General features: G+C 24.7%; 2 protein-coding genes across 2 annotated transcripts; both read left to right on the top strand.

The window, feature by feature from the left end:
- Positions 1 to 1,198: 1,198 nt before the first annotated feature.
- On the top strand, positions 1,199 to 13,393 carry LOC145831936 (rRNA methyltransferase 1, mitochondrial-like). The gene is made up of 8 exons (XM_082939291.1): positions 1,199 to 1,292; positions 3,244 to 3,364; positions 5,319 to 5,469; positions 8,342 to 8,538; positions 10,379 to 10,472; positions 10,682 to 10,793; positions 11,757 to 11,885; positions 13,237 to 13,393. Exons 1-8 carry the CDS (start codon positions 1,214 to 1,216, stop codon positions 13,269 to 13,271), a joined length of 918 nt encoding a protein of 305 aa, XP_082795417.1. The 5' UTR covers positions 1,199 to 1,213; the 3' UTR covers positions 13,272 to 13,393.
- Positions 13,394 to 19,450: 6,057 nt separating this feature from the next.
- LOC145832699 (ras-related GTP-binding protein A-like) lies at positions 19,451 to 27,234 on the top strand. Its single transcript, XM_082940006.1, has 5 exons — positions 19,451 to 19,753; positions 20,171 to 20,321; positions 23,691 to 23,869; positions 25,123 to 25,348; positions 26,564 to 27,234. Exons 1-5 carry the CDS (start codon positions 19,521 to 19,523, stop codon positions 26,756 to 26,758), a joined length of 984 nt encoding a protein of 327 aa, XP_082796132.1. The 5' UTR covers positions 19,451 to 19,520; the 3' UTR covers positions 26,759 to 27,234.
- Positions 27,235 to 27,449: the final 215 nt, after the last annotated feature.

Below are 27,449 nucleotides of genomic sequence, written 5' to 3' on the forward strand. Positions count from 1 at the left end.
GTTTAATTTTATTATCAATCAGATAAATGCCAATTTAGGGTTTTTCTTTAACTACTAGATTAAAGGAGGGAGTAAACCAGTTTAAAATAAAAGTTAGAAAGTTGTTCTTGTTTTTCACTTTAAAATTTAAGCTATCAGTTGTTTGAAAAATTTTGAAGTAAATTTTAAGCTATAAGCAAACAAAGTTGGAGAGTTCAAAAAACTCCCTATTGTAGACGCAAACTAAAAAGACAAAAAAAAATATTTCATTAAAAATCTATTCTCTAAATTTTGAGATATCATTTTTAAGAATTTCTTATTCTAGTGTTTTATAAATTATGAATAGATTGAAATTGAAAAATTGTTAATTTTCTGTTATTTCTTTATTCAATATAAAACAAAAAAAGTTTTTGTACAATTTAAGTATTTTTCCAAAAGTATGCTTTGTACAATTTATTTCTAATGTTAGAATTTTTTATCACAAAATTTAAAGTAAAATGCTTTCAAAAAGAGAAAGCTAAAATGATAGCTCATAGCCATGGTCAATGGATTGGTGTATAGAAAGAATTTGTGGTTATAGAAGGAGATAGATTTTTTTTTTTTTGAGATAATCTGCCAAGAAAAAAATTTAATTTATGCATTTGTATTATTTATTCTGAATAAAATTTTGATTGAATTTTTTGTACAGAAAGCATTTTATAGTATAACTTTAAGCTTTCAAAAAAATGGATCACTAGTTTATACTAAATATATTATATATATACCATTACCACTTCCCTCTTCTTGTTTTTTAAGTTATTTGTTGCACTTCTTGTTGTTGCTAATAGAAAGGGAAACAAAATTATGTGAATGCAAATCATTATAAAAATGGAAATCTAAAAAAGAAAATGGTGTAGTCTCATGGAAGGTATGGTTTTAGTAGCCGAAATGGGCAGTAATAAGTTTAAAAACATATGTTTGCCATTTTCTAACTTCTTTTAAGTTTTTTTTTTGTTTATATTATTTTTTTTTTTTTTTGAAAAACGTTTTTATATTATTGTTTACTTCTATTAAAATAGCTAAAAAAAATGTTGTAAAAGTAAATGTTGTTTACCTTGATGAACAATAGGTCTTTCTCTACTTTAGTCCATTGACCATAGTTGTGAGTGTTACTGTTTTTTCTATAATTTCAAGCCTAGTAAATTACCTTACCTAAAATTCAGTAATGCTAAACAGACAGTTAAAAATAATTTTCATGATAACCTTATCATCAACAATGAAAGGCTTGTATCCACTTATTAGATGGAAGCGTCTATTTTCTGTTCATAAAACAAGTATGTTAAGTTTTATAAAATACTAATTTAACTTGTCCTGTTTTTTTTCAACTAATGGTATTGATTAGTTGTTCTGCTTAGAAATTTATTATTTAGAAAAAAATAATTAGCTTATTGTGTCAGGGTGGCCACTTAACCTCGAATCCTGGAAAAGCCTGGAATTTGACAATTTGGGCTAAAAGAAATCAGGAAAGCCTGGAATTTAAACAATTTTTACATGTGAAGTAGTAAAATTTTGATAAGACACAGAAAAAATATCATAAAGATTAAAATTTTTTGTGATCATCAAAATTATTTTATATCAAAAAAACACTTTTAAAGTAAATTTACAGTATCTAATCAATGTTGTTATACTATTTAACCTTAATCTTAATTTCAAACTAAAAATAGACTCAAAAATGTATACTTTCAAAAACTTGGAAGAAACTTAAAAATCTTGGAAGAAATTTCTCACAAACCAGTGGCCACCCTTTTGTATTGTATTTTGTTATGTATGTTTATGTTTACACATCATTTATTAGTTATATATAGATTAAACAAATTAAACATAGAGTTACTCTTTTTAAAAGTTACTTATTCGATTAGAATAGATTTTTACAGCTCTGACATAAAATATAATGGTAATTGTCCCTATGTTTATATGTTCTTTTTTCTTACTTTAAAACAACAAGACTTTAAACTGTAATTTTTTAGTTATATAGCAAACTATTTTCTTGCCCTTTATAAAGTAAATCATACCAAATGGTGACCTAGACAAGATATTGTCATTTTGACTAAGAACTTCTCTTATAATGTAAATAAACCAAAAAGATTTTTTTTTAATCTGGAAGAAAATCAGAAAATTAAAAAAAAATTCACATAAAATCATTGGCAACCCTAAAATTTTTTTAAACTTAGGTTTAAATAGTTTTCTTTTGATTATTAATATAACTTTTTTGAACCAATTGTGGCTTGCAGAAGACTTTTTTATACAGTTCAGCAACTTACTCTTGAAAAATTATCCGGCAACTTATAAAAGGCGCCAACCCCTGCCTTGAAGCCTATAATTTTTCTAAAAGTAATGGAAAAATATGAAATTAAAACAAAAAATTGTTATAATAATTAGTTAATTGTAATCTTTAAGACTAAAAAAACGTGCATCAATAAATATTGTTGTTGTTATTGGCAACAATAAGACTTTAGCATTATTTTTTTGATGATTTGGTGTGTAAGTAGAAAAGTTCAAATTTTTTGTTTGAAATCAGAGCCCTACATAGTTAAAACACAACAAGAACTAATTAAAAGATGCAAAAATCTCAACTATATGCTGTAAAACAGTTGTTACACTAATTTTTTATACTTATAAGAACTATTGTATGGTAAAATGTTTTTTGAAATTTGCACAACTAATCACTAGACTTTGTAAAGACCAGCTCTGTGTAGTGGGTTACTTTTTATAGTAAAAACTTCACTTATTTGTTACACATCAGTTCTTAAACTTTTATAACCTCTTATTTTTTTGCGAATTAAAAAATATAATTTAACTAAATAGCTCAATAAATAGTAATAATAAATAACAAATTATAAATAACAGCAAGTTTTAACTAGACTTTATGGCTATTTTAATATACATAAAGGCTTTTGAATAGTCACATAACAAGAACTTATAAGAAATTAAATAAATATGTCAGTACAGGTTTTAATAAATTAAAACATAATTTAAGTTCCAATATCTTTTGAGTAGTTAAGATGCATTGAAAGGCATCTTTTTTAACTTAAGACTAACTTACTACTAAAAATGGTCAAAAAAGGTTGTATTTTCAAAAAACTGGAAGAAATTTAGAAAACCTAAAAAAAAATCAAAATACCTATGGCTACCCTAAATGTATATAAACAATCTTTAAAAGTATTAATAGTTTATAAAATATCATCAGATAAACAACAGTCAACTATTATTTCATAATATTTTTAGAATTACCAATCTACAATAGTTTTAAAAACGGTAAAAAGGTCAGCAAGAAAAATATTGACATATTGTCTGGTAAAAATGTTTGTGAAATTGTTTTGAAACATTCAAGAAGACCAATTATCAAGTAAGTTTTTGTAGTATACTTGACAACCTTAAAGTTAAAAGAAATAGATTTATTTTATCAAAATTATTTTCATGTTAAGGTTATAATATAATATTTAAAGTACACTATAATTAATCATGCAAAGCAAACATATGTGCTTGCGAGATACTTTTGAGCCAAAATATACTAAAATAAAATTATGGTAAAAACTTAAGAATAGTCTCTTAATAATATCATTATGTTTTACTAGTGCTTTATTATTGCTTATTTTATTACATTGTTTGTTCAAAGTAGTATTTTTATACTTTTATTACAACTATTATAAAGAAATGCAGTCTGTGAAAGACTTTTCTCTATACAGTATGGTGTTTTCTCTGTTTTATTTTTAGGAAAAAGTGCCCAAGATTTGTAAAAAGCTGCCAATATTAAAGATAATTCTTAATTGCTTACTTAAAACATCAATTATATTCTATTATTAAAATTTCATTAAAACTGTTCATTTTATTATCCCTATTTTTGATTTTAAATTTAAATGATATTAGTTACTCATTGAGTTCCACATAATATTAGGTACAAGTACAATAGGAATATCAATAATGTAAGCACTGGCGTAAGATACACACTAAATTTCAAAAACGAGTTAGATCACAAATATTTTCAAATGAGATATTCATAAAATTTTATTATATAAATAAAGTTAAAAAGACAAAAACAGTATACTTAATATAGTTAATGCAAGTATGATATAACTATTTTTTGAAAAAAAACTCTAATAATCAACTATAAAACATCAGAATTTTATTAATAATAAGGAAATATTAGTTGTTAATCAAAGTGAAAGAAGTTGTTTTAGATTAAAATTCAACACATAAAAATTATCCTATAGCTGTACTAACAGTTTTTGAATAAAACTTTCAGCATGATAATAAAATAAAAAATTAAAATATGTCAGGATTGCAACACACTTGTGATGGTTTAAATATTTTTCTTTAATCTTAGGCTGTTTTTATTACTAAAAGTTTTTAGAAAATTATGTTTTTATAAAGTCCTATTGTTGTTATTTAGCAATAACTGAACCACATGACAATTAACAACTATCATATTTTGACGAAAAAAATCACATGGATTGTTGTTGATAGTCATTAGTTTAGTTTATTGCTAGTTGTGATGGTGGAAGTGCACCTCAGCTTTGCAGGTCAAAAACCTTACTACTATAAAATAAATGCTATTATTTAGATATATCAGCTTGATTAACAGTATTTTTTTTAGCTAACATTTGTCTGGTGTACTACTATTATGTTGTATAAAACAATGAAAATTAAAGTCAAAGTTTAAAAGGTTTTACTTAGTTTTTTATTTTAATAAAAGCAAAAACAATATTTTTACTAACTTTTTCAAAAGTTAGTTTATCTTAAAATAGATATGTTATTGTAACAATGCAATACTCATAAAATAAGCTGAATAATTAATAACACTACAGTGGAAATGGGCAACATACAACTGCTGTCAGGAATCGGTCTGCTAGTGAAAATGACCTACCCACCAATATTTTCAAATTTTAAGTTTAAGCTGGGTTGAGAAAGGTAAAACTGCGACCTGCGAACATGTAAATCTAGCCCACTAAACCAAATTTTAAAACTTACACTATATTTTCTGAGATTTAAAATAAAAAGCCAATAAAAGATTTAGGTACAAATTAAGGGAGATTTTAAACTTACACCAGATATAGTAAAAAAATCAAGTCATATAAAGTTATAGTTTGCTAAAGTAGAATTGGAAATTTGAGTAGTCTAGTAAATTAAATTACAATGGTCTGACCCGCAAAGGACTAAACTTTTTGACATCTGACTTGCCATATAAAAGTGTTGCCCATTCCTACATTACATTGAAAAGCTCTTGACTCAACTATATTTATTTAACTAAACTATAAAACTAAATAGTTGTCTGTTTGATTTTTTATTTATTTTATATTTAGAGCTTTACTTAACAACAAGTTTAAAAATGAAGAAGCTGTTGAAGGAAGTAGCTTATCTACTCTTATTCAAGACATCAAGCAGAGAAACATTCCTATTGACTACCATTCTACATCTAGTCTATCTAAATTAAGTAATGGAAAACCAAATCAGGTATATTTTTAAGTTTTTGAAGAATTAAAAAAAAAGATTTTTAAATAGTTTCCTTTTATTACATACGAGTTGTGGTATTATATGCTTTTTTATTACTTATGGTCCTTAATCGAAATTCAATAGCTCTGGACTCATGTGGATACAATAAAACAGGTTTCCAAGACTTTATTTACTAAGAATTTTTAGAAAAATAGTAGAGTGTATTGTGCAGTGAGAATCTTCATTTATAAATTAAATTTTTTTTAAACAGAAATGATTCCTATATTCCTGATTTGGCTTGATTTCCTTCTAATGGAAGTTTATTAAAAACCATAGGATTTTCCTTGCTCAAATTATTGAAAATTTCATATAAAAACAGGATTTTCTAGGATATTTCTTGTTTGCCTACTGATGATGTAGCTATGTTGCATGCTTCACTTCTTTCTTAATTGTATATAAGAAGAGTTTGTAAAAAAAAATTAGTTCTTTATTGCTTAAATACGACTCTTTTCAACATACGTTGCTTTTGGTGAGTAGTGATTGCCAAAGTTGCTTAGCTAAGTATTATTTAGTTAACTGTTATGTGTATATATTTTTTTAGTGTATTTAATTTGAATAACTGATATTCTAATGAATTGTAAAACCTTTTGAACAGTTGTCAGGTTAATATCATAAAGAGGTACTATTTCGATTATATTATCAGATTTAGCTTTATATAATAATGTTTAATTTTATAATGAGTCATCAGGTGCAATATCACTATACTTAAATAATTTATATACATTTATTTTTGATGTGTTTTACAGTTATTTAATGACTAAAAATAGTGTTGAGCTTTTTCAAAACATTTAGATAATTAATTTATGATATCATGTCATATTATAATATGTATGTACTATAATGCTGTTGCTTGTTCTTAGTTTAACAGTGATTAAAGAGAATGCTTTTTAGTGTATTGTAATAAAAACTTAGAGATGATATAAAACTTTAACTAATTTTTTAAACAACTTTTTGCTATAAAAGAAATCTATGACAAAAAACTTACAATGTTAACTATAAGCTTACTTTTATTAAAAATAATTAATAAAAATATGAATAGTATCTTGTTTAAATGATTCTCTTAAAAAAATGTGCACAGTATATAAATAAAAAAAAATACCGGTGAACACCAGATTTTTAAGTAAATACATTTTGTATAAAAATATTACTTTTAAGTAATTTTATAAAGCATATAAAACTTTATGACAATGAATTCAGATAAAATACATGTACTTTATGGGCCTGTTAAGGGATAGAGTTTATTTCAAAAAAAAAATATATAAATTTCAGTGTGAACCCAAATAAAATAGAATTGAATAGTTTTACATGTTTCAAAGTTGCTAAAAAACTTCAAAACCTGGAAAAAACTGGAATTTTAAACAATTCTTACATGTTAAGTAGAAAAATTTCGATTTGACATAAAAATTAATCATTAGGATAAAAAAAAATTGTTATCATCAAATTTTTTAAATAAAAAATTAAAATACATTTAAAGTAGCTTTACTAGTGTCTTTTCAATGTTTTTATACTATTTAAACAGTTTTTACCCTAAACTAAATTTTAAACTAAAAATAGACCTAAAAATGTGTACTTTTGAAAACCTGTGGGAAATTTTGAAAACCTGGAGAAAATTTACCTAACGCACTTGGCAAATCTTCACAAAAACAAAGTACCTTACACCTTACTAGGATCAATCTACTTTGACACAAGTCAGTTTCCAAGGATCAAAAATTTGAACACAACTTTTTTTTTGTCAATGATGTTTTCTTTTGATTTATTAGATATACATTTAAATTTGTCTGTCCCTATAAAGAAAGTACCACTTTCATTACTAATTAAATAAATGTATTATCCTATTCTAAGTTTGGTGTCTTATTTTTATCATAATGTTTTATTTTTTCACCTCATGTTTCATTTTGATCAGATGTCTCATTTTTGTTCTGATCTTTATCTTTGAACTTGTTTCTCATCTTTGAAATGATTTATAGTTTCTAACTTATTTCTCACCTTTGATCTTATTTCTATCGTTTAACTTAAGTCTTATCTTTAATCTGATGTCTCATCTTGGAGCTGAAGTCTCATTTTTAATTACAGACAAATATTTCAATAAGATCCCTTATGAATAATAGCTACTTATTTAAATTAGTTTTTATATGTATAGTATTAACTATGAACAATCTCTAAAGATAATGTATAATAAAACAGAATACAATATGATATTTAAATTGTTTTAATTCATTGTATTACATAAAATATAAACTTGACTTATTGTCGAAAACTTTGTTACTTTTAGAGATTTTTTGCTTTTTTGTGTTTAAAATACGTTATACATATTGAGGGTATGGGTATAGTTTAGTGAATTGGTTAATTTTAACTCTAAAGATTGTTTTATACATGTATTTGTCAAAATTAGTTTTTAGGTTCTTTTTATAAAAAAGTCTAGTATACACCTTCAGATTTAGACCGAAGATGAGCAACTTCTGTAGTCAGCAGGCCAGATATGGCAGTCTTTACAAATTATGGGCTAGATTTATTAGAAGTTTACTTTGCAGACCCTCTAATTTTTGTAACTTTGTATTGTTTTTTAAACAAAAAAGTTTCAATCATTGTCACGTAATAAACACAACAATTGAATCTTACAATACTTTCGACTAAATTATGCTATAACTTTTTAAGTTGTATTTTTTGTACCAATTTCAATATATAAGAAGTAAGTATTTGACCAGAGCAATTTGCTTAATGGGCTGTATATGGACTGTGGGTTGCTTTTTGCTTTTCTCTAGTTTAAACTGCAGTTTTATAGTTTACAAAGAGTTTACATCACTTTTGTTCTATAACATAATGAATTTTACAGGGAATTTGCTTAGAAACTTCTCGGCTAGGATTTCTTCCCTTTAATAAATATGTGCTAGATGAAATGATTTTGAATTTAATTGAGCCAAATCTACACGCAGTTTTGCTTGACGACGTGTATGACCCAATTAATGTTGGAGCAATTTTAAGAAACTGTTCATTTTTTGGAGTTTCTAATGTTTTTGTAACTAAAAGCTGGTAAGTTTTAAACAATATAGAACATAATGCAAGTAAGGTTTTACGTACAAGTTTAATTTTTTATAAGGTATATATCTATTATATCTATTTTAACTTACTTATTTAGTTTTTATTAAAAAATTTTTGTGTTTAAACATATGTTTTTAATACTCTATTTTGAGTATTGGTTAATAAGTTTTTAATGTTTCTTAGGGTGACTAGTTTTTTACTAATTGTTTTTGCAGAGTTTTGTTTTAGCTACCCGATCCTTTTTACAAAAATTATAAATATTTAAAATACTTTATGAGTAAATATAGTTTTTAGAACAAATATATGTAAACCATAATGGTTGGATTACTTAATGGTCTAAGACTGATACTCATAATAAAATAATCACTTAATAAATGCTATTATTTAAAAACCAGGCATGGTAATTTAAATTATTAACCTTCTATTAAAAAGTAAAGATGCACACAAAGTATTATTAAAACTATACTTTAGATATATTTTTAAGAATTTAACTTAAAAAGCATCAGAAATTTGACTAGTTATTTAAGCCTAACTGAAAGGTATTTAAAATATCTATAAACTAAAATGAGAATTAACCATTTCAGTTTTAATTCAAAAAAAATTTATTCTAAATAACTTAGTATTAAACAATGAAAATAAAATAACTGTTAATTGGTACAACATAACAAAGTTAAAACTATCTCCTGCAATTTTTGACTAGAATAATCTAACGCCCCAATTCGGATGAGAATGTGTAGCTGTGCATTACACATGAAACGTTGTGTCGACAGTGATTGGCTCTACTTCTGATCGTAATTGTCCTAAAATTTTAATTGCATTCTTGTTGATATACTTCGTACCCTCTCTATATTCAAACAATGATAAATCAATCTAAATTTAAATAATGAAAGATGCCATTAGATGTAAAGTTAAAAGGCGAAAGTACTGTACTAAAATAAGTTACACAGCTTCATATTTTTTTACAGCTTTATTTAGTTTGAATTGTACTGCAAAAAACTAGAATAACTCGGGGATATAAAGTTATCTTTTTTTATAAAAGTCTTTTTTTTTGTAACTTACAATCATCGAAAATATTTACAAACATATGAAGTTTGTAGTTAAATATTTAAGAAAATAACAGTCAGTTTTTGAGTTAAAAGATTTTTATAGAAAATTGTTGAACACAACAATAAAGAGCTCGTCCTACATAAATAACTTAAGTATAAAGAAGGGTTATCCAAAGTGGACAATATGCCTTTTCGGAGATTGTAATTGATTAACTTAAAAATTAGAATTAGTAAATCAAAATGCTAAATATATTTTTTTCTTGAGGTAAAATGTATAAAACTCGAAAAAGGTAGGAACGAAAAAGTTAGATTTCTAACTATATTTTAATACTAAGCTCACGCTGCAACAAAAAATAAAGTTTTCTCAATCGCATATCCAGAGCAATGATTGGTTTTGAATTTTTGTTAATAAAGTAAAACATTTATATGTTTTCTTAATGTTCTTTTTAAGTGATTTCTGTAACCTTTAATCATTTAAAGTTTAGTTGTTTGGCTTTAACATATTGTTTTAGTTTTATTAACTTTCATAGGCGTTCAAAAAAAGTATAAAAGTCCTGGTAGTTAGTTTCAGTTAAATAAATATTTAAGATATTTAAAGTGTTTTATATTGATTTTAGTATTTGAATATTAAATTACTACTAAAATTTATAACAAAATAATTGTACAAAATATTAAGAAATTTTGAACATTTCTCTAGAAACACTTTGACCTGGCGGTCATTTTAACTTTTAATTTGAAAATTTAGGGATTTCCTGAAAAAATCTTATATATCATATGTGTTACAGTGCACCTTTGTCTGCAACAACCTGTAAAGCATCTAGTGGAGCTAGTGAGATGACTAAAATCTATTCTATAAAAGATACGTTGCGTTTTGTACAGGTTTAAACCTTACAGTAGTTTGTAAATTTAATAAATCTAAGTAAAGTAAAACTGACTGCTACTAGATTCTAGTTGTTGGTAGGTTAGCTGTAAGTTGCTTCTTATATCGTATGTAAAAACGCAAATTTTTTTTTAATAAAAAAAAATTACTGTCTAGTCGAGCATAAGATTTATTTTGTTTAATTTTTTTTAATAATCTACGCTTAAAGGAATTGAAATCTAGAGGTTGGGAAATTGCTGGATCAGATGTAAATGTGACAAATAACAAGTACAAAAATGTTTCTAAGTTTAAATTAGAAAAACCAACAATACTTTTACTTGGTTTGTTATTAAGTTTTTATTATTATAACTGTTAAGTAACATACTTATAAAAATATGTTGATGTTTTTTTTGTTCTTTTATATCTATAAGTAATAATTAATAATATTATGATATAATACTGAAATTAACTAAAAACTTAACAGTAGTTTTTTACCACAGAGGTTTTTGTGTCAAAACTTTATTCCGAATAACGGGGTTTCACTGCTCTCAAATAAATTTAAGAACAGATCTACGGAGTCTATAAAATATTAACACACATTAGAAAACAAGCATGTATAATTATGTATAGTATTTATGTGAGTAGTTAAATATAAACGAACTTAATGGTTTAAAAAAAAGTTTGACTAAAAGTCATTTTAAAAAACTTGCCTATTCTTAGAGCTTTTTTGAGGTTAGTATATATTTTATTAAGTTTGCAGTTTTTGTAGACAATTTTATATTTTTATGTTTTTACTCCAAACTTTGTTTTTAAACCATAAAGTTCGTTTATAGTTACTACTCACATAAATACTATACATAATTATACATTTTTTTTAATGTGTTTTAATATTTTATAGACTCCGTAGATCTGTTCTTGAATTTATTTGAGAGCAGTGAAACGCCGTTAGTCGGAATAAAGTTTTGACACAAAAACATCTGTGGTATATATTCTGATAAGCTTAGCTTATCAGGATCTCCAGGATTTAACGCCTTTTAACGTTACATCTTACAATAGTTTTTTATTAAGTTTAAGTTTTTTAAAACGCTACAAATTATCTTAGTTCTAATTTTACACTAAAAACGGTAGGAAAGTTTGCACTTTAAAAAAAATACTTTTTTAAGTTTCCGAAAATTATCATTCAATCTGTATTTACTATATCTACTTATTGTTTTAAATTCATGTTTGTTTTAAATAGAAAAAAAAGTTGATTGCTATCAATAAAGGAGTTATACTTATTATAATCTTAAAGCTTTTTATTATAGGTAGTGAGGGTACAGGACTTAGTGACGATGTAAAGAATGAATGTAGTACTCTACTGTATGTTAAAGGCCCTACAGTATCAAACAAGTCAAAACCAAGCGTTTCTTGTTTGAATGTTTCATCTGCATCAGGTATGAATTCATATGTTTTTTGTATTTTCTATGAAAATAAGTAAAAGCTTCTTATTACTTTGTAAGCGATGGAAAATAGTCATTTTTTAATTGTTATTTTCTGAGAGCCTTGTAAAAAAGTTGCTACTTCCTTAAACTTTAATAAAAAAACCGATCACATAGTACTAAAATGAATTATCTTCAAAAAAAAATCTATGTAGTTCAAAAAGATTGTAAAATATAAAAATAAGTTAATCCACTTATCTTAAATAGTTTAAAAACCTAATATTTGAAAGAGCTGTTTTGTTTTGTCAATAATGTTGTAGAACTTCAAAAAAATATTTTGACATTTTAAAAGTATTTTTACAGTTTTTAAAGTATTTAATCTATTTTGAACACTCAAGAAAGGTTTTAGTCTTTTGCATGCGTCTATTTTTTGAAATATTTTTTGTACCTAAATAATATATATGTAAGTAAAATTTTGTTTCGAGAAAACTTAAACACTTTTTTATCCATATAACAATTTAGTCTTATATATGAATACTCTGAATAATTTGAAGTGAATTAATCATAGTTTTCATAAAAGAAAGCATCTTTGAATTTTTATGTCAAGATATGTGTTTATTGAAAAAGGTTACTTTTTTTTTTCTAAGTTTTGAGTTGTTGTTTTGCAACTTTTAATTTTGCTATTGTTGTTTTAGGCTTTTTAATGTTTTAATAATATCTACAACATACTTTCAGGTGAAAGGTTTTATACTTCTTTTACTACCTTTTATACTTCTTAAAACCTGAAATTTTAAGCAATTTTTACATGATAAGTAATGAATTTTTTATTATTTGCGAAAAATCTATCATAAAAAATGATTTTGTTTTTGAAACCATTAAAATTTATATTTATTTTAAAACACTTATAAAGAAGCATTACAGTATCGTTTTTAATATTTTTATACTATATAAGATAGTTTTTTATCTTAAATTTAATTTCATACTAAAAGTGGACAAAATAAGTGGTTCTTTTAAAACCTTATAGAAATTCAGAAAACCAGATTTTTTTTTAAATCTTTAGCAACCCTGTAATTAGTTTTCAAAAACGAGTATTAGAAAAACCTAATTTTTAGTAGCATTTTTAAGTTTTTCTCGAAATTAAAGCAGTAGATACACTTCAAACAGTTTATTTTTTCCTCATACCTCAATAAGTAGAGTTAAATTATACCTGTTACATTTTGAGACTAATGTGTAAACCTTCTCCTATTTCTACTCCTTCATTACCTTTTAAAACAAATTTATTATAACTTATAAATGTTTTTTTTTATTCATAATCAATTTGTTTTAATGAAAAAACAACCACTTTAAAATTTTATTTATATTTTAGCAATATTGCTGCAGCGACTTACGGAAAACAGCTGAAGGAAAAACATTGTGATAGTCAAATGATTTTTAAAGAACTTTTTTCTTCTTTCAATGACATAAGAAGACATTTTAGTAGAAAATTGTATAGATAGACCAATTTCTAGAACTAATTTTTAACGTTAAAAAGTATTATTTTGTAATAGTATATTGTTATTTTTGATACAGATTTGACCAGAGATTTTATAAATTATGTAACAAGTTTAAAAATTGTATTGTTTTATTATTATTTATACTTTGTTCAATACTTTTTTTCATAGAAAATTTTTCTTAGCTATGTAAAAACTCAATAGCAATTTGTTTGATTGTAGTAATTGACTAATTTAAAGTAATGTTTTTTTTTTCAATCTTTCTATCTTTATTTAAGTGAAGGTAGTATAATATCGTATATTAATTGAAAATAGTAAAACATAACTTTTTTTAGTTACTCATTGCAGAAAATACATGTTGACTATCTTAAATACATGTATCATGTTCAAATACACTAAGTTATCTATTTTTAGCGATTTATGTGTCTTTATTAATAGTTTTAGTATTAACTACTATTATAATTTTTTTAAATATAGCTAAGCTAGATTAATAATTAGGGTAAAAACAAAAATATTTTTAAAGTACATCGTTAATTTAATTGGTCTACAAACTTAAACTTATGATAATACAATACTCACAATAATTAAGCACTAATGAAGTTTTTTTTAACAGATTATAAAGAGTTAATAAGTAAAATAAAAGTGTAATGCGTGCAGAATAACTGAAGAAGTATATAAGTTGGTAATTTTTATTTATAACTAACATTTTTTTATATTCGGCTAATACCATTTATAGTACCTATATTGTTATTTAATAACTAAGAAATACTTTAAAAATAATATATTACATTCTTAAAAACTACAAGTATTATAGTATATCTATCACTTTAAACATAATAACTAGAAATACCATTTTTTGTATATCTTATAAATTTAAGCTATATGATTAAGAAAAATTTTATAAATTACAATTAAAAAATATTTTTATAAAAAATGCTCATATAACGAAAGATAAGATATTAAAATTTACACTGATTTTGAATAAATTTTTATCCATGATTTATGAAATACTTCATCATTAAACTCAAAAAATAATGTTTTAAGGCTTAGACTTTTTCATTTTGAGAAGAAAGATTTTTATTATAGCGATTATAAACATAAAACAAAGTTTAAGCATTTAAAAAATTTATAGCAAATAATTTACAGTAAAAGTGCTTTATAAATGCAGGTAATGAAATCGTTTTTTGAGTTGAGTAATTTTTATTCTTAACTATTTTATTGAGTTAAAGTCAATTATCTGCTAGCTTAGGCCATTTTTGATTTAAAATATAAATCTAGTTTCGGCCGGATCCAATTTTTTTAAAAGAGAAAACGTCAATGTTTAATTCAAAAGAATCACACTAAATAACTAAAATATTTTAGTACACAATAATCACAACCTCAAAAAAATCAACATTATTCGATACTTTACAAAATATAATTGGTGTATACTGCTAATTACTTAATATTTTTAGGTTTGTAACGTATGTAGAGAATATAAATTACAAACGTCTTTAATAACAATCAAAATAAAAATTTAATATATGACTTCCTTAAATGGATCATTATAAGCATGTTGATTGATGGGTTCATAGTAACTTTAGTTCATTCTTTTCACCAATATTTTTACCTGGATAACCAACAGATAGGCTGGTATTTTAAAGTATTCCTAACTAACCTTCAAAAAAGCAAGGAGAAAAAAGTCTGGTGAAACGATTAACCACACCCGTTTTATTACTTTTTTCGCTGAAGTTATAACAATAGTAAAAAGCCCAATATAGCTCAAACAATACGAAAATTTCGAGGAACAAATTTAAAAAAAAGGAAATTAACGACGGTCAGTTATATTTTGGCTGTATTTTCGTACGACTTCACGGCTACATAATTTTCTTATTTTTTAAGCTATTTTAATAAATTTTATAGCAAAATTCCTTAGCAACTAAATTAACTTACTTTAGCTTGGGTAGGTACAGCTGAAGCAGAGCATCATTTGAAGCAGCGTCTTTAAAAATTTAAACTCTAAAACTTTTCGGAGACTTTTTTTTTTCTGAGTGTAGCAACAGCTCCAGCGTTTAACCCCTCGTATCGCCTCTGATTTTAAGTGTGATTGGTTGAATTGAAATAATTTTAAATTGTAAAACAGCTTTTTATATAAATAAACATCTAATTTTAAATACCTGAAAAACTTAAGTTACCATTGTTTGTTTAATTAATCAATTTTAACCTGATTACAAAGATTAAACATAAATCAGAAGAGTTGTTTTTTTTTACTTGTAATTTTTATAAGATTTGGAAGGTTTTGCTTTGTACTCTAAATTATTGTTTGCGTAAGTTAACTTTGATGAAAAAACAAAAAAATCAAATAAAATTAATTATATAAATCTATATTTTGTAAAACAGTATTTTAATTGAAAACAAGATGATTTTTAGTCTTTGCTTATTTTTTTGGTTAACCACGATGCTAGAATTAATACATGTATTTAGCAGCAAAAATCTTATTATTATTATCTTTGAAAGCTCTGCTGGTATCATAAACAAAATATATGTATAAAGTGTGTAAGTGTCAAATATGCTAAAAGGGAAACTAAAACTATTTTTACAATACTTTATACGGGGACGGGTCAATTTTTCACGAAGACACTTTTGCACGACGTCATTTTTGCGCGAGGGGTCACTTTGCACGAAGGGTTACTTTTGCACGGATTGAATTTTTCTTTAATTAAATTATTTTAAATTTTTACTATCACTGTTAGCGCTAACCTTTACCCTAGATCGGTTTTTTTTTGTTTTTGTTATAAATTTTTTAATTTTAGTTGATTTTTTATTTTTGTTAATGATTTGTTTTATATTTTTCTTACTGATTTACCCTTCGTGCAAAAATTTCTTCGTGCATATTTGACCCGTCCCGTATAAAGTATTGTAAAATTAATTTATGGTGAGTGTTTTATAAATCTTTGTAGTGTACGACTCAATAACCGAAAGGTCTTTTCGTATACCTTCATAGTCCTTACACCAAACTTTTTGAGCGCTTTTTTATCGTTCAATAAACAATATATAAACAGTTATAATTTACTGCATAAACAAAAACTTAGATGAAAAAATTTCTAGTTTTTACAATACAACACTATTCGAATCACAACATCTTTAACGTTAAATTTTCTTCACATAAAAAATTGTTTACTAAAATTTTATTTTTCAAAGTGAATAGAAAAATATTGACAAAGTATTATTGTTCATTGAACGATAAAAAAAGCGCTCAAAAAGTTTGGCCTAAGGATCTGTTGAACAAAGGAACCTTTCGGTTATCGAGTCGTACACCATAGTGCACGAAGAACCTTACGGATACCTTTTAACGTCTTGTCTAGGAAAAAGTAGTTTTACTTAGCTCTAACAGTTTAATTAACTACGTAACTGTAAACTTTTTAAATTAAAATATTTTGAAAGTATTATGACTATAATTAAAAACCTCATTACTTTTTCAAATTAATGCTTAAAAGTATTGAATTAGAATTATGTTAAAATTTGTTCTTAGTGCTATTTCAGATTAAAAAAAAAATTACATAAGAAATATTATTTGTACTTACAAATTTTGTTAGTTTTCATTAACGATATGCTTAATTTTTTTGCTTACTCATTTTAAAGGATTCACAGTTACTACAATTCATTTAAATATTCTGTAGCTTACGTATACGTTAAGCAATATCTACTTATATAAATTTAAATAAAACAGATGTTGGATACCTGTATATCACAACTTTTTATCCTAAAGATTTATATGGATAAACTTATACAAGAGTATTTTATTCGACTAAGAGCTATAAGCTTGGACTACGTTAAAAAGAACTTAATTCGTTGCTTTTACCACTTTTTTTCTCTTGTTGAATAATTGCTTTCTTAAAAACTTACTTAACAGCTTACTTAACTTGTATGTACAGCTTACTTAACTATAATTAAAATTACTTCAGGGAACGGGTCTAGTATACAAGATGACATTTTTGCACAAAGAGTCAAAGAAGGACTTTTGCAAGAAGACATTATGCTGGAAGAAATTTTTGCACAAAGACACTTTTGCACGAGGGGTCACTTTTGCACGAAAGGTAATTTTTACACGAGAGTAGACAAAATAAAAAAGTTTTAAAAGAAAACAAGAAACAAAACAATAATAAATAAAAAAAAGTTACCGACCAAGAATAAGGGTTAGGGCCCCTAAGTCACTCAGGGGTAACAGTGATAGTAAAATAAAAAATAACAAAAAATGTAGAAAAAATAGATAACAAAAAAACAAATAAGAAAAAAAAAGTTACCTAGCGAGGGTAAGTGTTAGGAGTAACAGTGATAGAAAAAAAGATATGTATACCTAAAAAAACTTATTAACTAAAAAAAATGTAAAAGTAAAAATAATAATAAACAATATGTTAGCTTTTGACCTTTTGAGTATAATAATTGGGTTTCAATAGCATTGGTCCAGTCTAGTTAGCAAAAATTGTAACATGTATTTTGTTTTGTTATTGTAGTAGTAAACAAATTAATTAAATAGTCTACATTTTATCTGTGTAAATGAACTTGTTAATCTTTGTATATATTTAAAAAAAAAATATTTAAATCATAAGCTAAAACTACTGATAAAAGTTGAAAATATAATAGGTTGACTGATTTTATGATTCATATATATTCATAAAGTTTATCGAACGTCAACAAAATACTCTCAAAATATTTGGTTCTAGGACATGGTGCACCAAAAGACCTTTCGATTATCGAGTCGTACACCACGGGTACCTTTGAACGTCTTGTCCAGGACAAGATTGTTATCGTTTTTTTTTTTCAAAGAAAATTAATTTACTTTTCTAAGTGTTTTTTTTTACTTGTTTACATTATTGTTTTTGTTTTGTTAAACTCTTATATATTAATTCAAATTTGTAAAAACTGATAGTTTTAATTAAAAAAGTATATTTAATTAATTCTTTTTTTTTAGTCTAAGTATAGTTTTTTATTGGATAAAGCTTCATTTTACTTTTTTTTTTTGCAGCTTCGTTTTGTTTTTATTTTTTATTATTTTATGTTATAGCTTTATTTTATTATTACTTATATTTTAATAAGTTAATAGTAGAATACAAATTCTTAAACATACTTTTTAAAACTTATATTTTTTTTTGAATCATACAAAAGGTTATATTATATGCTAAAACTATTTATAAATTTCAAATTAAAAAAAATTTCAGATTAAAACTTTACCTTTAAACGTCGAGTTCAATATATATTCTATGTGTATTTAATGTTAGATTATCTAACTTAGATACTGTTATACATATTTATTTATTTTTTAATATTTTAGTCTAAGAAAATATTTACTGTTGTAAAGTTTAATAGTCTCATTTTTCATTGAGTTTTTCGTTTTAGAGTTTAAATTTGTACTGTTAAATTTTTTTAAAATTATTTTAGCTCATTATTATTTTGATTAAAGTTGGGTATGCAACTCGATGACCAAGATGTTTTTTTTTTGTGGGGTAGGAGTTTAGTATGCACAAAGATGCTTTTACTCGAAGGGTCACTTTTGTGAAAAAATGACCCTTCGTGCAAAAGTGAACCTCCGTGCAAAAGTGTCTTCGTTCAAAAGCGACCTTTCGTGCTAAAGTGTCTTTTCGTGCATATTTGACACGTTCCCCTTTTTGTGTACCCAGGTCTTTGAACCTAAAAGTTTTTGAGCAAATTTTAGTTTTTTTTTACGTTTTTGTTTAATTAGCTATACAAAAAAACAACAAAAAAATTGACCGAGGGTAAGGGTTAGGGGTAAAAGTGATAATAATAAAAAAATAAATAAATTAAAGTTAATATAATTTTTTTTTTTAACCCGTGCAAAAATGTCTTCGTGCAAAAGTGACCCTCGTGCAAAATTCACGCCATGCAAAAGTGGCCCTTCGTGCAAAAGTATCCATTTGTGCATATTAGACTTCTACAGTCCTACCCATCATTTTAATTTTGTTAGTTGTTGAATATAAGATTTTAAGTAAAAATTTCTTTATCTAAGCAGCACATATATGTTTAGCCAAGCGTTAAAAATCAAAGCCAAATTTCATTGTATCATCTAACAATTAAGAAAACTTTCATAGACAACTCTAGTCTAAGAGAATTGTGTTAATGTTTAAAACAAATTGAGATAAAAACAAAATAAAAACGCTAAAAGATGAAAAAGAAAGTGCTTTTAATGGGCAAGTCTGGATCTGGTAAAACATCAATGAGATCAATTATTTTTGCAAATTATATAGCCAGAGATACCAGAAGACTAGGAGCTACAATTGATGTTGAACATTCCCATGTCCGATTTCTTGGAAATTTAGTTTTGAATCTATGGGATTGTGGAGGGCAAGAAGCTTTTATGGAAAATTATTTTGATAGTCAAAGAGATCAAATTTTCAAGTAAGTTTTGAAAGCTAAACTATAAAATATTTTCAAACATATATAATTTGCTTGAGATGAAAGAAAACGTCAAATTAAGTTTATATATATGTTATGGTTTATAGTTTAAGTTTTGAAGAGCATTTTGTTGAACTCATGCTGACTTAGTTTAATTTGTAGTTTTAGTAAAACACAGGATAACTTTTAGGATTTAATAGTTAATAGTAGAATTATTATATATATAATTTGACAATTTGTTTGATACAAGTTTGATATAAGTTTTATTAGTATTATATAGCTTTGTTCGAAATAAATTTTTTGAATGTTACTTTACTTTTGCTTAAAACTTTTAAGAATTTTTTTTGAGTATATTTACATAAACAATTTTAACAAATTAACATTGTCAATAATTTGCTAGTAATTATACTAATTTTTTAGAAATGTGGAAGTTTTAATCTATGTGTTTGACATAGAATCTAGAGATTTAGACCGTGATTTGCACTACTATACAACTTGCTTAGAGGCAATTAAAAACAATTCACCTGGAGCTAGAATATTTTGTCTTATCCATAAAATGGATCTTATACCGGTTATTTTTTTTTTGATTACAAGATTTTACTAATGTTGTTTTTTATATATTTTTGTTACTATTTTTATTCACTTCTATAAAGAGTATAAGAGAACTCTATTTTATGTTATTAAGTATTACTTTATTACAATTTTTTTGTTTTAAATATCTTTAAGTACAGTAGGGACATTTATAAGTTAGTTACTTTGAACCCAGGCATAAGTTTGTTGTACCTCACGTGAAATGTGTACATTAAAGTTTTTAAAAAATTACACATTTTTTTACTAAACAATATCTAATAAATTTTGTTTTTAAAAGAAAAGCATTTCAAGTAAATTATGCATGGTTTTTTAAAAAAACACTAATATCTTTTTACTATCAGTTTTTTAACTCACTTGTTTTTGAGATTTACCGTGTAACTTACACTTGTGTGTACCTCTTTAAGTGTGTAGCTTATGAATATCCCTACTGTACTTTTTAAAGTAAAGAAGGGCAATTTTAAAAGCCAAACAATTATTGTTGTAGAAGAAAGGAAGAAAAGAATAAGAGAACATTTAAATTTAAAGTTGAAGCAATATATTTTTTAAACTAGTTAATACTGTTGAAACTATTTAGTTCTGCGTAATTTATACTTTTTAGGTGGCAATTAAAGTTCTCAACTTAAATAAAACAAAAGTAGATTGATCAATAATAAATTTTAAATTTATTAAACTAATTTTCTTGAAGATTTAAATTAAAGAATTAAATTAAAGAATTAAAACTATTTAATTCTTTCAAGTAGATTTTATGTAGTAAGCGTAGTTTGGCTTTGACAAAAACCTGTTTGTGGTTAAAGTCAATTTTTTAAATCTCATCTGAGCCCATAATTGAATGCTTTAGTGCTAATATACTAGTAAAATACTAAAACCTGTATGATTAGACTTCAAAAATGGTTTCTTTCAACTGTATCTGCCTGATAATTCTAATGAGGAATATACCAGTCTAGATTGTCTCTCTAACTGTTGTTTATAGCAGGGTGTGCAAAAACTTTGAATTTGAGAAGTTTTGAAATAAACCTGGAATTTTGAACAAAAATCACTAAAAAATCTAGAAAAATTACTTTACATGAGTAGTAAAACTTCAATTTGACACAAATAATCTATTGTATAGATAAAAAGTTTTACATCAAATTTTTTTTAAAATAAAAAACACATTTGAAGAAGCCTTAAAATATCTTTTCAGTGTTGTTATGCTGTTTAACATAGCCTTTTACCTTTAACTTAGTTTTAAACTAAAAAAAGAACTTAAAACCTCTAATTTGAAAACCTGGAGAAAATTTGCCAAAAATATTTGGCAACCCTGTTAGTCTTACAAGCCACGCAGTGTATTCTTGAGCTTATTAAAGCCATATGGAAGTCCAACATTTTTTTTACAAAAAATAACATTGACTCTTATTTTAGTTTAAAGCAGCAATTCTTAACCTGGCGTAAATTTCCTTTTTTTAGGGGGTAATTTTCTTTATTTCAATTTATGTAAATTAATGATTATTAGTTGTTGTTTTAACTTATAAGTTAGTATTTAACTGTAATTTTTTAAAAGTTAAATTAACTCTTCAAATTTAAATATTTTTTATATTTGATAAGCTTAAATTCAAAAAACCTTCTTTTTATCCTTAAAATTGAACACTTTATTGAATATTGGGGGTAAATTTGATAATAACCCCCCAAAAAGGGGTAAAACATAAAACAGTTAAGAACTGCTGGTTTAGAGTGTATAATATAAAATACTTTTTATGAAATTTCCAAAATTTAATTAAGGGCATAGGGCGTCCAATTTTGTTTTTTGTTTACAAAAATTTACATTAGATAGTATATTAAAGCTCTTATTACATACTATGAGATACTTTTCATAGAGTAAAAAAGTATTTATTAAGCTTTGAGATATTGTCAGTTGTGTAAAAAGTTTCCGATACAAATGTATGGAGGAAAAAAATGTCATTGGCAATTTTCTTGGATTTTTGAAAATTTATCTTCACTTAATTTTTTTTTTAATTCTCATATTATTAGGAAATGTTCCTTGCAGTAATAAAAAAATAATAACATATGAGTTAAAAAAAAAGAAATTAAGAATTTTATGACTAAAAAAAATACTCAAAATCAAAAAGTTTTCTATAATAGGAATCTTTAATATTTAGTTAAAACTAAACTGAAAAAGTTTCAGAAATATTGCTTAAAAATTGTAGGAAAAGATAGAATTTTAATGAAGTAGTCTTTTTTCACCTTTTACTTTAGTCCTTTTATAAGTACCCTATTCAGCTTTCCAACTTTGTACCCTCATATCTCAAAAACTTGTTTGAATTTTACAAAATGGTAAAAAGCAACTGGTTGCTAACTTAAAGATCTTTGAAAATAAGATTAACATGTAAAAAAGTGCTTTTTCCCCTATGCCCTTAACTTTTGAGATATAACTAGTTTTATAAAAAAAACTGACATAACCATATGAAAAAAAAAAAATTAAGGCTAATAATCTTTGAATTTAAAAAAGTTCATTAAAAATCTATCCCCTATCTCAGTTTTCAAAGCTTTCACTTAAAACTTTTAGGAAGTTTTCTTTTTGATTTTTTGAATAACTTGTAGCAAGCGGATTAAAAAAATATATTTTATGACCAAAACTTAAAAAAAATTTTTAGAAAAATTAACTTTAGAAAATGATCAAAAAAAAAAGTTTTAAAATTTTTTTAAAAAATCAGACTGAGAAAGTTTTTAAACAATTGTTAAAAACTTAAGGAGGAGATAGATTTTTAGTAGAACAGTCTATTTTCCCCTTTTTAGTTTGTCTGCCCATAAAGAACCTATTGAACTCTTTATTTTGAACGTTTATATTTCAAAAATTACTTTAAACTTTTGAATACTGTAAAAGACAACTGGTAGCTTAGCTATTTATGTAAAAAAAGACTAAATTTCAAAAAAAAAAAGTGGTTTAGCTGCTTATGACTTAAAATAAGTTTTTTTTTTGATAAAAAATCAAATTTTAGGTGTTCTTTAAGTTGTGACAGTAGTTTAATGATAAGGCTTCATTACAGTCATTGCATTGGTTGTAAAATGGGCATGGCTGTTTGGAATTTTTGCATACTTTTTTATTTATGTTGTTGATAGGTAATTATTTGTTTATTATTGCCTCAGATTATTGTCATTATAAATGTCAATAAATTCGAAGTAAAAATACAAATGTATATTTTTTTAATTATCAACTAACATTATTTATGTAAAAAGTATGACTTTTAAGTTTGTACTACAATGTGTAGTAATCAAGTTTTCTGATCTTTAGTATTTTGTAAACAACTTTTTTTTTAATAGTTAAGCTAAATTTACTTATTCTCTATACATATGTGAAAATAGTTTATTTAAATAGGAAGATCAGCGTGAAGCTATGTTCAGAGAAAGAGAAAAAGTTTTGAAGCGATTGTCACAATCCCTTGATTGTTTGTGCTTTAAAACTTCAATTTGGGATGAAACTTTATATGCAGCATGGTCTGAAATTATGTACAGGCTAATACCTAACATCAGTGAAATAGAATTTCAACTTGAAAAGTAAAAATTTGTTTTAAATATTTATCCAAATGAAAATTATAACCGTAGATTAACTTGATGTACTGGTTTAAATATCATGATCAGTTTATTTTGAGCAAGTCTGAGATTCAAAAAAAGATAATTGAGATATTATAATTACATTTGTATCAACAATACTACTTAAATTTATTCATTAAGCTTGATGTTTTTTTTTTTCTCTGCTACAGATTCTAGGTTTTAAGTAAGTGTTTATATAAATGTTAAGCTTTTAACAATAAAACAATTCTGAGTTGACCTACTAAGCAAATTATGATTAAGAAAAAAAAAGAACCGTATATCTAACTGTGTATTCTTTGTCAACAAGTATTTATTTCGTTTATCAGATTCCGTAGAACTATCATACTTTTATAAAAAAAGAATAATTTTTTTGATTGAATACATTTTTAAAATATAAAGTTATGTTTTATCTATTAAAAAGATGCTAATACAAAATAAATATTGAGTATCTTTATATTCTACATCTTAAAAACTAAAATAAACTTATTTAGTTTTTATTCAAGTTTGTATGTGTTTCAAGAGTTCCTATATAGAACATTTTATATTAGTTACAAGCATCAGTAAAACTAAAGTATATCATATTGGTCTTATGTTATCAAACTGTTTTATATTTTTATTGTACCACAGATGTTCTTTTATTAAAACTTTATTTCAACTAACGGCGTTTCACTGCTCTCAAATAAATTTAAGAACAGATCTACGGAGTCTATAAAATATTAACACACATTAGAAAAAAGGCAGAAAAAGCATGTATAAATATGTATAGTTTTTAATATTTATGTATAGTTAATATTTCGTTTAATAAAAACAAGGTTTCCACATACTCTGGCAATCTCAGGCTAGTTTAAACTTTTAAAAACCAGACTTGATTTTTTTTTGTTGAAAAATCCAGCCTTTTTTTTACCTTAAGTATTTTAATTTATTAAAAGTTGTATTTTTCTTAAATATTTTTTTTTAATATCTTTTGCTGAATACTTTCAGTATTGGATTCTTATTTCTTCTCAAATTTTATTAAAAACTCAGGCCAACTCAGCCAAGCTTAGTGTAACTCAGGCGACTTTTTTTGCCTTAGATAATAAAAGTACTTAATTAGTAAGTTCATAATGCATACTGATTTACTTTTATAAAATATTTTGTCAGAAAGTTTTTATAGAATATTTTTTTAAATTTCAGTGTTAATGCTGTTCGCCGTTATTAATACTTTTGAAATTTTATAGATTTCGTGAAACAATTAATGCTAATGAAGTACTATTGTTCGAAAAAGCTACTTTTTTGGTGATAGCTAAAGCCGAGGAAGCAATTGAATTGGCAGAAGGGAATGAGGAAATAAATAACAAACTAAATTTTAGAAAAATACCAGATAGATTTGAAAAAATATCAAACATTTTCAAACAATTCAAAATGAGTTGTAGTAAAGTTGCTGCAAATTTCTGTAGCATCGAAGTTAGTTCAAGTTAAATTAGTTAAATGTTTTAATAACAGGTTAATTCTTATTTCTTGGTCAACCTAATAGGCTTTAAAAAAACTATTATTTTATCAAAAAACTCTTTGTTTACTTCATTTCCGAACTCTAAATCATTCAATATGTAATTGTAAAAAGCACAACTATACATGACTTCTTCATATCCACAATTCCTTATAGTAGTTATAAACTTTATATCTAATTTGTTTAAGATTATGGCTTTAACTATGAATATCAATTTCATTGCAAACTTTTATTTTCTATATGTACTTTTATACTAAAACAACATTGGACTTTAGTAAATTCCGTTGTAGCCTTTTTATTTCTGATTTATAAAAACATTGAAAAATGGTTATTTAAAGTTTAAAGCTTTTATAGAATACTGAGTAATTTTTTTCACAAAGTTTTCATCATTTTATACAATTAATTTTTTTGAAATATTAATAGAACTAGTTTTGTTTCTTATTAACCAAAAAGTTTTTAATGTTTAAAAACAATCTTCAATGTTATTTTTTTTCAAACTTATTACAAATTCTGCGTCGGAATAGTTTTTTGTTGGATTAAATTTTGTTTATTTACAATTGAAGTTAAGTAATTTGTAAAGATTATTTATTAATACTTACACAAATTTGTGGAACATATCTACTAATAAAAGTTTATCTACAACCATTACCATTTTCATAGAAAATTAATTTTAGTTAAACATAGTTGAATACTGATAAAGTCTAAACTTTTTATATTTTAATTAGCAATAGGTTGGCTAAAAATGTATTACTTAATGATACTGTCTTTAAGTTTTAGAGATTTTTCTTTTATACTTAGAAATGTATTTTTATGTGTTAAGTTTATGGAAAGTATTATTGGACACATTTTGTTTGACATTCATCAATTTTATGCTCTATATTTCTAGAATGTTATTTAGATAAATTAAACATTTTTATTAATAAAGATTGTTTTAAAATAAAAAAATATTTTATGTGCATTAATTTTAAACACTAAAGGCTGTTTTATGAATGAAAGGATAAAATATTACTGCTTTCAAAAGTGCCAATTTGTTTACAACGATTGTGAACTAAAAATAACTAACTCGTTTAAAGTATCAATCAATAAAAGTGCTAAATCTTCTTTATGTAAAAGTTATCAATGTAGTTACAACTGTTTGAAATCAATCTTTAAATTAAATTTATATTTTTCAGGTACGCAACAAGGACTTTGCATGTTTTATTGAACCGCTTACCCAATCAACATACGTCATGGTTGTGCTTAATGACATAACAATCACTTCTGAGCTAACGCTGATGAATATAAAAAGTGCCCAGGCTCTTTTTAGTTCTTTGGAGGGAATTAGTAGATCTCACGTAGAGTCTAAACGACAGAGTTATTACAAATAGAAACTTGAAACTATTTTTTTTGTTAATTTTAAAATTTTATAAAATGTCATATTCTGATGGTTATTCCAATTAAACAAATCATATAAGCAAGTTCTTAGCGACAATATTACTCTTCAACCATCTTTATTAAATATAGTTTAAAGTAAGAGTAGATGTTTTTTGTTTGTTCTTAAGTAAGATTTAAAACGTTATACTTACTTTTGCATCATTACGTTTTTATTTTTGAAAATGCAGGTTTTTCTTTTCAAAGTTATACATGTGTAATTTAAATTACTCTTCTAGGGTTGCCACTAACTTAAATGTTTTTCAAAAGTATCATGCTAGTTTTGTTTTATTTTAGTACAATAATATTTTTTGATTTTTTTGTTTTTTTTTTATACTTATTAATAAGATAAAAGTTTATTTTAACTTTTGAAACGCAAGTGAAAGTTTAATTTTACACCTTGAGGCTACCATTCATTAAAATCAAATTTTAATTTCAAGTAGTCCTTTATTTATTATGGATATGCGAAGTAAAACATTTCAAGTTACAGCTAAAGTTGTTCAACTCTAGCTTGTGTGACCATTTTAAAAAAGGAATTATAAAAAAAGTTATTAAGCAGTTTTAGTTTATATGGTTAATAACTTATCCTGTAGTTTAAATACTTCTTTTAATCTCTATTTTTACTTGGTAAAACTTCTTGGATCGCAA

Source organism: Thalia democratica, chromosome 3, assembly GCF_965202585.1.
Source record: "Thalia democratica chromosome 3, ktThaDemo2.hap1.1, whole genome shotgun sequence".
NCBI classification, from domain to species: domain Eukaryota; kingdom Metazoa; phylum Chordata; class Thaliacea; order Salpida; family Salpidae; genus Thalia; species Thalia democratica.

What these genes read in the sequence shown, in the direction of transcription:
- LOC145831936 (XM_082939291.1), top strand. Translation starts at nt 1,214, where the DNA reads ATGATAACCTTATCATCAACAATGAAAGGCTTGTATCCACTTATTAGA. An exon ending in ATTTTCTGTTCATAAAACAA is followed by an intron (nt 1,293 to 3,243) that starts GTATGTTAAGTT and finishes TAATATTTTTAG; the next exon opens with AATTACCAATCTACAATAGT. An exon ending in ATACGTTGCGTTTTGTACAG is followed by an intron (nt 10,473 to 10,681) that starts GTTTAAACCTTA and finishes CTACGCTTAAAG; the next exon opens with GAATTGAAATCTAGAGGTTG.
- LOC145832699 (XM_082940006.1), top strand. Translation starts at nt 19,521, where the DNA reads ATGAAAAAGAAAGTGCTTTTAATGGGCAAGTCTGGATCTGGTAAAACA. An exon ending in CAAAGAGATCAAATTTTCAA is followed by an intron (nt 19,754 to 20,170) that starts GTAAGTTTTGAA and finishes CTAATTTTTTAG; the next exon opens with AAATGTGGAAGTTTTAATCT. An exon ending in ATAGAATTTCAACTTGAAAA is followed by an intron (nt 23,870 to 25,122) that starts GTAAAAATTTGT and finishes GAAATTTTATAG; the next exon opens with ATTTCGTGAAACAATTAATG.